The sequence below is a fragment of the Pygoscelis adeliae genome, unplaced genomic scaffold (assembly GCF_000699105.1).
Source record: "Pygoscelis adeliae isolate BGI_AS28 unplaced genomic scaffold, ASM69910v1 Scaffold186, whole genome shotgun sequence".
In the NCBI taxonomy this organism is placed as follows: Eukaryota; Metazoa; Chordata; class Aves; order Sphenisciformes; family Spheniscidae; genus Pygoscelis; species Pygoscelis adeliae.
Genome location: NW_008825071.1, coordinates 8060122 through 8069388, shown reverse-complemented (window position 1 = coordinate 8069388; position 9267 = coordinate 8060122). Strand labels below are relative to the sequence as shown.

The window sequence follows — 9267 nt, the reverse complement described above, 5'->3', positions numbered from 1 at the left end:
CTTCCGGGTCCCCTTCGCCCCGAGCCGCTTCTCGCCCCCGCGGTCTGCCCACGGGTTTCACGTGAGAGAGGGAGAAGTGTCGGCACCTAGCTACTTACTTACCGGCCCCGGCCTTGGGCCCGCGGTTATCCCCCGGTCCCCCCGCCCCCGGGGCAATGAGGCCGGGCAGCCTCTGGGTGGCTTCCAGACAGGTGCAAAACGGGAGGTCACCGGCGTTTCCGTCGTGTTTAACCGGGTGCCTTTGCGCAGGCTTCGCTCCGGGAGAAAAAGTCCAGCCGAAGCCATCGATAGCAAGAGTACGCTCTATCACGTTCAATCCAGCTACGTTTAAATAGTCGCCAAATTACAATCCCTTAAACTGTACTAAATTTTTACTTGATTCTAGAAAGTAAGAGCCAGTTCCAAACTATTCATTGGGCGGGGGTAATTCTTCCCTCTTTTTTCACAGCTCCTGGCACTCCCTGGGGACGATGGACGGCTCAGCAGATGCATCCGGGGTCCTGGAAGGCACTGATACTGGGTCACAGAAAGACAGAGTGGTGGCTGAGGAGGAATGGCTGCGAAAGTGGGAAACGGGTAGCATTTGGTTTCACAAGGAACGAGGACATCCGTATGTGACTTCACTCTTCTGCCTAAGCTGTTTAAAGAAATGCTGTGAGAGGAATGACTTGCCTCATTCAAAAAACTCTTAACAGAAAATGGAGCATTTACAAAAGGAAAATTGTTTTACACAGCTTGAAAGTAAAATAAATATTTTTGTGACCTACGTTTGTCAAAAAAGGGCAAGAGAAAAGCATTGCGTTAAATTTAGAACTTTTAAATCGGGTTTTAAACTGTAACGCTTGGATAGCTTGACTAAGAATCTTAAATTTCCTGATGCAGCAGCTCTGCATTGCTGTTCGTAAGTTATGAAGCTGTGGCCTAAAATAATATGCAGATGGCATTGGAGCAATTATTGTGCACTGGAAGACAGGGACCTAAGAGAACAAACCTGGTTATATGGTCTTGCAACCAATGACAGCTACATTTAAGACCTGTATAAGTGATACGATTGATACAGAAGTTTAATAATCATTCTGTTTAAGTTGTCTGTTGTGGCCCTCTTAGAGATGGGTTGGTTTGTTTACTTGAAAAGACAAACAGAAAACAGGACAAAGAGAAATGTGTTCCTTTCTAACAGAAATTAAATTTACTTTCTATGTAAATGGAAAGTGAGTGGTTTTATTTTATGTTTTTATTTCTAATGGCAGGTTGAGCTAAGAATCTACGTTCCATCATGGAGTTTGTGTGTTACCTGGCATAGTGTGTAGCACTTGGCTTTTAATGTGCCAGCACAAATACTCACAGTGTTAAGTAAAACATGTCTGTTCTTCTGCAGGCTCCTACAGAAGTATCTGGATGTTCTTTTAAATGGCAGGAGTGGACTGAGGATATTTTTCCCACTTTGTGGTAAAGCAGTAGAGATGAAATGGTAAAGCATGGATTATAAAAGCAAAAATCTTATTTGATGTGGGGAGGGAGAGAGAAGGGAAATTCCCAACCTTATATTGGCCAATGGAAATGTGCCGCATCTCCACTGGTAGGAAAGCAGCGTCACTGGAGGCTGAAGGGAGGAGGAAGTTTGGTTTCATTTGCTGTTATTTTGTATAGTAGCATAAATGGGATGGGTAAGGACTAACCTGAAAGTCCTCCTGGTTGTCCCAGGTTCAGCTTGGGGAATGCTGAATTTGTGACAGACAGAGTGACTGAAGCTATGCCCTTATCACTGCTTCTTTGGGTGGCAATGCCAGCTTAAATTGCCTGCAATGAGGCCGGTTGTGCCAGAGGATGTTTACATGGGACCATGTGGCATGTCACACTGGGAACTTAAGTGATTTGGGCTAAATATAACTTCCCCTTTTTAAAATTCATTATTTTACTTTTACTTTTTTGACTGGGTTATATTTATAATTAGGGGCTGTGTAAGCTAGTGTTTTTTCTTGGAGGGAGGGGACACAAAGTAAAAAACCCTGACTGAACTGCATCCTCAAGGAATCAAGTTAGTCCCAGTTACCAGGTTTTATCATGGTAACTACTTACTAGGCTGACTGCAGGCTTTGACGCATGTTGCTGTTGCACTGAGCTGCAGCAGTGAAGAGGTTACCACACCCTGCTGCCTTCATCAGAGCCGAACATTACTGCCAAGCCGCAGAGGCAGCTGGCTGGACAGCGTGCCTCAGCCACTGCAGTTCAGAGCAGAACAGATTTCTGTAAACCAAAATGGACAGTTTCTCCATGTAATCACCTTTGTTTTCATTGGGTTCATAGAAATAAGTGAATAATCCATTGAATCTAAATAAAGCCTGTAAGTCCTCATCAGCTGCGTGCCGAGCGGTGCTCATGTAAGCTCAGATCATGGAGGGGAGGTGTTCAGTAAAATGTGAACACTCCAGAAGGTCAGGATTAGAGATACCAGTGTGTCCTAAAACCAGGGTTTCCCTAATGAATAAATGCTGCATGGGAGATACACATTTGGTAATGGCCCAACCTGCGGGCCTCACGTAAACTTGGGACCTCTCTCTGCTGTGTGCAGGCTGGCGGACATGGGACACAGTGTTGTCGGTGTGGAAGTCAGCGAGAAAGCGCTGAAGGAATTTTTTGCAGAACACAGTCTGCCTTTTTGCGAGGAGCCAGTCCCAGAGATTTCAGGAGCAAAAAAGTTGCAGGTATGTTTCCTGCGTTGTCGAATGATCTGGTGTGGTTAATCATGCAATGCAGGCATAACTGAGCAAACAAGTCATTCTGCTTCTATGTCTCTGTCATACTGGTAATGATTCACCTCTCCTGAAGAGGTCTGAAAGGAAGCTCTGAGTTGTAATTTTGGACTGAGAAGTTCTTCTTCTGAGCTTATTACTTTGGCCTTCTTTTCTTATGACATTGAAGCACCTGAATGTAAAGTACATGTATTTTAAAATTGGACAGTTGCATGCCTTGACAGATCAGAACCTCTCTGGAGGCGTTCAGGAGAGGTACCTTGTTAAAGAAAAACTAAAAATGTTTCTCACAGTTTTTCCCCATTACACCTAAGTGTATATTTAAAAATAGTATATGTGTATATTTTAAGGTATAAATATACACTTATAAGTGTATATGTAAAGATAGTTTGCTGATAAGTATTGTTTCCTTTGCTTTTTATTGTAGACTACCTCTGGGAACATTGCTCTGTACTGCTGCAGTATTTATGATTTGTCCAGGTGGGAATACATAGGGTGTTTTACAATTCTGTATAATCAAACTTGTATTAATACTGTCATAATACTGTCATATTATTTTATTGAATCAGCCATAAAGATTTGGAACAGGTCCTCTCAAAAAAACTCTTATTAACTTGTATGAGAAATGTGAATAGCCAATCTCCAACAAAAACTAACCCTGTTGTTGACCATTAGATAAAGATGCCAACTAAATATCTTTAAATGGGCTTCTTGTTCTATCCGTCCTGTGAAAGTTACAGAAAAACATTTGCTTTTTACAGTAAAAACAAATTATCTTTAATATTATTGATGGATTCTACGAAGCAAAACCCTAGCACAATCCCTTATTCAGAGCAGCTTAGTAAAAGTAAAGAGAATATACCCAGAGGTGTCTTCTTAGACAGCTTTTCCTTTAAGTACTAAATACATTTCTTCCCCAAACTATTGATTAACATATGCATGGGTAAGCTGTACCCATTGATTATATGTGTCCCATGCTTTACTTAATGTACTTTTCTCGATGGACTTAAAGTACATGACATCACTCCAGCATATGTGACTACATAATATGTTGTCAAACACTGACTCTGCAAGTGTCTTGACAAACGTGGCTCGACTTAATAATGTCTTCTCAAGGATTTTTAGTGCTAAAATGTCCTTAGTTAAAAGACACAAGAGAAAAGGCAAAATACTTCAATACAGTCCGTGCTACTGACTCCTGAAAAATGTTTCAACCCATTGTGCTCTGTGGCCTGGAGTGTCGCTTCTCAGATTTTGTGGTGGCTTTGCACCTGATCTTCTGCTCAAGTATCACTGAAGCCATATGCCAGCATATCCAGGAGCAAAAATAATGTCTGTGGCAGTGGCAGACTGAAGGAAGCAGCAGTGTAACTTAGCTTTTCTAACATTAAACAAATTGCAAGCTGAAGCTAACTGTCCTGGGCACGTAGCTGGGAATTGAGGTGTCTAAAATTGCTGGGTGCGCTGAGTTCAATGATACTAAAGCAACAAGGCACCTTCCTCAACCCGCGTTTGAAATCATGCATGGATTTTAGAAGGTGGACGAGAGCTATTGACGTGCTGACTGCATGTTAGCGCTGCCTCAAGTGCCACGGCAGAGTATGATTGCCAAAACCCTAGACTTGTAGCCCAAATGTGTTTAAGCTACTTTCCTTCCTCCCCGCCTTGTCTCAGCACCCCCTCATGATAGGGAAATGCTGAGCAATTCCAGCACCTCTTTGCTATCGCAGCAGGGCCATGTACGAGGGGGGTTTCTTGGGACCCAGATCATATTGGTTTGGATCATGAAAATGCTGGACTGTAACAAAAAGGTAGTGGGGAATCTGCACAGCTAGCTGGAGAATCCTTGTGACTTCACAGAACTATCTGAATAAAGATGAAGGTGCCTTTTTAGTATTTTTAAGTCTTTTCCTCATCTCCCTATAGCTCAATAGTTGGCAAGTTTGATGGGGTTTGGGACAGAGGAGCTCTAGTAGCTGTCAATCCGTGTGACAGACAACGGTTAGTAAATTTGCTTTGTTACTGTCTTTTCTCTAATGTATGCACTGACGCATGTTTTTTCTCCTGCCACTTGTCGATGAGTCCCCTTTCATTCAAAGGAGTAACCTACACAAGTTCTTCTCTACTGCAGGCATCAGCTGCAGTCGCAGAGTGCTGTACTCTAGTTCTGTGAGCTTCCTTCAGGAAGCCACCCTGCCTCTTGGTGGGAAAATACGTGGTTTGTTGCAACCCAGCAGAAGCAGAGCTGCACGTCTCATCTGAAGTTTATTATTTCCTTTTAACCCCATCTGCTTCTCCTCTCTTTGTTCATTTTCCCCTCACCTCCCTTTACTCCAATTTTTTGTTCTTGCCTAGAGCCAACCCAAATGTAGTTTGACCCTACCCCCAGGATTTTTCAATTAGATATATAATCTTGAATTCACAATGATTTTAGAAGATCGGTACCGTATTGTGTACTGTATTCTAGACTGTGGCAGATGAATACTATGTTTTGTCTGTTAGTTTTGAGATGAATATGCAAAAAAAGATAAATGCTTGTTTATGAGGAGTAAACAGTGACCTTTATTTGAGGTGTTTTCAATGTGTAGCATGAATTTCATGCTCACGAAGTTCAAATTGAGCTTTGCTTAGTTTCTGTGCAGTTCAGTTGAAGTTGTCTCTGCATAGAAATCCATGTTACCTCTTTTATTGAATATTTTGAATGTTATGCTTGAATGTTTGTACAGTTCCAAAATAATAAAGTATAACTTTCTCCTTTTAGCTATGTCAGTTTGATGATCACCCTAATGGAGAAAAATTCTTCTTATCTCCTCGTTACGGTTTCATATGATCCAAACAAACACAAAGGTGAGAACTTTGCACTGTTCATGTTTTGATTTTGCGTGCTTTAATACAAATTGTATGTAGATGTGGTAGATACATTAGTATCTTCCCCAGGGTTTTTATCGGCATAGCTTTGTCAGCTGATCACACCAATACAACTGTGTGTTAAAAATTTTAGATGTTGACCAAGCCTGAGACTACATTTGCTTTCTCTCTAGCATTCAGACATGCTAAGGGTAAGTGGAGGACAGACTTGGTATATTAACAAAGAAATGAAACTGGAAGTGTGGCTGTGACAATGAAGCTGGAACAGCAAATGCTGAGAGTAACATCCTGTCTGGCCTAGGGAGCTTGAAGCACTCCCAAGAACATTGGTTTCGCTCTGTTTACCCAATACTTGCAACCCAACATGTTGCCCATCTTGTGCCTCTCTCCCAGCCGCTACCATAGTCTGAGTATTCTTGGAAGAGGTGAAATTCTGTAAAATCATAAAGTATCTTTTCCTTTTATAACTTTTATTGCATCCAGAAGTCTGAAGTATTTTAAAAGATTTTTTTGTTTGTTTGTTAATTATTAACTCTCAAAAGAAAGAGATATCTTGCTGCTTTTGGGCTCTTCAGCATAATTATCCCTGAAAAAATAGGTCTTGTTATCGTAAGCAACAATAGTTTAATTCATTGCTCTCCCTCTCACATTATTCAGCTTTTAGCTTTAATTATGCCATTGTAGTATAAAGAGATTGTTGGCCGGATTCACACAGCGTGTGAGAGTGGTTGCATCCACGGCATGTTCATGACTTTGGACAATGTGGCTACCCTGGCTGCAGCCTGGAGATGATGCAGCAGCAATACCTGAAGCTGCTTGGTGGCCCACCAAGGTGCCACGAGTTCTCGGATGTGGTGTTTTCTGGTTCCTGCAGATGCTGCTACACACTGGGGCCCGATTGCGGGCCAGGTGCTGTGAGTGATGGGGCTGGCTTTCCTCCTGCGGTGTAAATGTTTGTCTCCTTCCCGTGTCTTCTCTCTGTTCAGCTTCACCCGTTGTCTTTCAGGCCCACCGTTTTATGTTCCTGAATCTGAAATTAAAAGCTTGTTTGGTAAGTAATACTTCAGCTAACCCTTAGGAATTTTTTCCAAAACACATAAACGTGTTTATGTGCTTCTACCTCACCCTGTGACGAGTCATAGAGAGTCATTTGCTTCTTATCTAAGGCGTGGAGTCATGGAAGAAAAATTAAGGGGGAAAATAAATACCATTTAGCCACAGGGATTTTGCTGTCAAGGAAAATTCTCAGCTCTTCAAAGATACGGAGAAAACCCAAGAGACAGATACTGTCTCCTTCCTCCCCTTGGCATCTTTTCATCCTCCCAGGATTCATACTGCCCTCAGTGATCTTGCAGCTGCAGTCTTAGTCCCGTTTGACCATTTTGTCTTTCTCTGCACCTCATCACCAGCTACCCTCATTTTAATACAAGCCCGTTGCATACCAGTTCTACGGTTTCTGCTGTACTTTTGTAGCCAAAGAAAAGTAAAGTGCCACGCGAAGAAAATGCTAAATGCACAACTCAAATCCATCAAAATAATGAAATCGGAATTATGGCAGGAATTTAATTTTAAAAGTTCCTCCTGATATGCTTTGATATTGCACTTCTTTTAAATTTACAACTTTGAGACCCCTGCAGTGTCTGTGTGCAGTGAGTCATTGGCATGGACAGTTGCACCCCAATGCAAAAGAGACCGATACGTTTTCCCCAGTGCATTTGTGACACTGCGTTGGGGACTGTGAGGAAATACGTGGATAAGATTTTTATTTATTTATTTATTTTTCCTTGACAGTTTGCTTTTTTCAGTGACTAATCATTCGGTAATTTGTTTCTCTTCCCTCCTTTTCAGGCAACCACTGTGAAATTAAGTGTCTTCAAAAAGTCAATGACTTCTCAGACAAACACAGGCAATGGGGACTAGATTATTTCTTGGAGGTGCTATATATACTGAAGTTTGTAACTTGATTAAAATTAATTAAAATAACTTACCTCCCATCTTGCTTTTATTTTTATCTCACCTTTTAAAGTGAGACATGTTTTGGGGCACTCTTAAAGCAGGCTTCAGCGTACAGAAAAACACCTGTGGAACACTTTTGTCGGTTTTGCTTACCAGGTCAGCTCTCCTACATAACTGCCTTCACTCTCTTGAGAGGCGCATAGCTTTTCTTAAACTCCATGCACAAACAAGCATTTTTAAAGTATATCTTTTTCTTCTATATCAATTCAAATCATCAGAGCTAGGAAGCAGAAACATTCCCGTTCCTTTTCGGCCGTTGCCAGTCGATGCCGTCTGCCCGGTGCTTCACAGGTCGGCCTCGTTGGCCGGCAGCCCCGGGAGCAACGGCAGCTGCTGTTCAAACACTGTTTCCTGTGACGCTGGCCTTGCGCCAGAGCGGGCAGCTGGGCGGGAGGGGCGGGAAGCTGGTGCGAGTCGCTTCCCTCCGTCCCCGTGAGTCGTGATTGCGAGTCAGGTGACGAGCTGGCAGTGAGCGGGCAAGAACGCTTGGCAGCAGGCACCAAGGGGGAACTATCATCGGGCAGGAAAGGGAGGAGGGAAGTGAACCGGGTGACAATGAAGGAGAGAGTACGGGTAGAAAATGTCCCTGCGGTTGCTCGCGAGCGTGCTGCTCCCGCCCTCGAGAGCGCAGCTATGAGCAGGCAAACCGGCACAGGGCTTGTAGGCTGAGAGGGTTCAAAGAAAGCCTGCAGAGCTGCTGCGTGTTCATCCGAACACAAACCTTCCTTTGCGGGTCTTCTGTCACTTCTGTATGGACACCGCTGCAATTTTTAAAAACTACAAAATTTGGGGCTCTCAAAACCCTTTCTTGCCCTGGCCTTCTCACCTTGGCAGCTTATTTTAAAAAATGCCGGAAAGGTACAACTGCAAGGTAGTGTATTAAAATTCACCAAGACCAGAAGGCGAGTGAAAGCCACAGGGCTTTTTAGGGTGTCGTAGTCCTAGAGCTGCAAGCGGGTCTGACGATTTTAGCACAGCAGTCCCCAAGCTACAGCCTGTTGCAACTCTTGATACTGCCTGTAGCTACCGGCGCTTCAGGGCCGGGTTGACGGAGAGAAGAAAGGATGTAGCCAGTGGGCCAGTGCAAGCTGGGAACTGCTGTTTTTGTGTATTTTCACTTCTGGCCGGTACCGCAGCTGCCAGGTTAAAGCACCTCCTTCCTCCCGATCCAGAAGTTTTTTTCCAGATGCAGCGTGAGGGCTGCTGAAGTTTATTTCGGGCTTTCAGGGTACTTTGCCTAGCTGCGAAAGGCCAGCCGCTCGGCACGAGGCTGCTTGCACGCTCAGCAACGTCCCGCGCAGGACTCCCAGGTAGGTGACGGCCTGGCAAGAGCGACGCCACGCGCCGGACAAGCCCTTTCAGGGCGCGTGAGATAACCTCTGCTGTGGGGGTACCGCGCGGCGGCGACCCCGAGGACGCCTCTTGCGGAACGAGCACGTGCCGTCCAGGCCCCTTGCACGACGTGCGTACGCGCCCGCTTGGAAGAAGCGGCTGCTAGGGATGAGCGTTCGGGATTTTCCATCGCCGTTAGCCAAACGCTCCCCAGAACGGCGAGAGACAGACATCCTGTGAAGCTGCCCCCGCTTCCTGACCCCGATACGGGCGTGAGTAGCACTTCGCAACGGGGCGA

The 9267-nt window shown here is 44.3% G+C and overlaps 1 protein-coding gene across 2 annotated transcripts; it reads left to right on the top strand.

Annotated features, from left to right (window-relative positions):
- The first annotated feature begins 451 nt into the window (after nt 1-451).
- TPMT (thiopurine S-methyltransferase) lies at nt 452-7613 on the top strand. 2 transcript variants are annotated; one of them, XM_009326503.1, is made up of 8 exons: nt 452-610; nt 1379-1471; nt 2573-2705; nt 3181-3233; nt 4680-4754; nt 5515-5600; nt 6628-6672; nt 7470-7613. In XM_009326503.1, the coding sequence occupies exons 1-8, from the start codon at nt 471-473 to the stop codon at nt 7583-7585; spliced, it is 741 nt and encodes a 246-aa protein (XP_009324778.1). In that variant the 5' UTR covers nt 452-470; the 3' UTR covers nt 7586-7613. The 2 variants fall into 2 exon arrangements, with proteins under 2 accessions (XP_009324778.1, XP_009324779.1); XM_009326504.1 differs by lacking the exon at nt 4680-4754 and having other exon boundaries at nt 459-610.
- Nucleotides 7614-9267: the final 1654 nt, after the last annotated feature.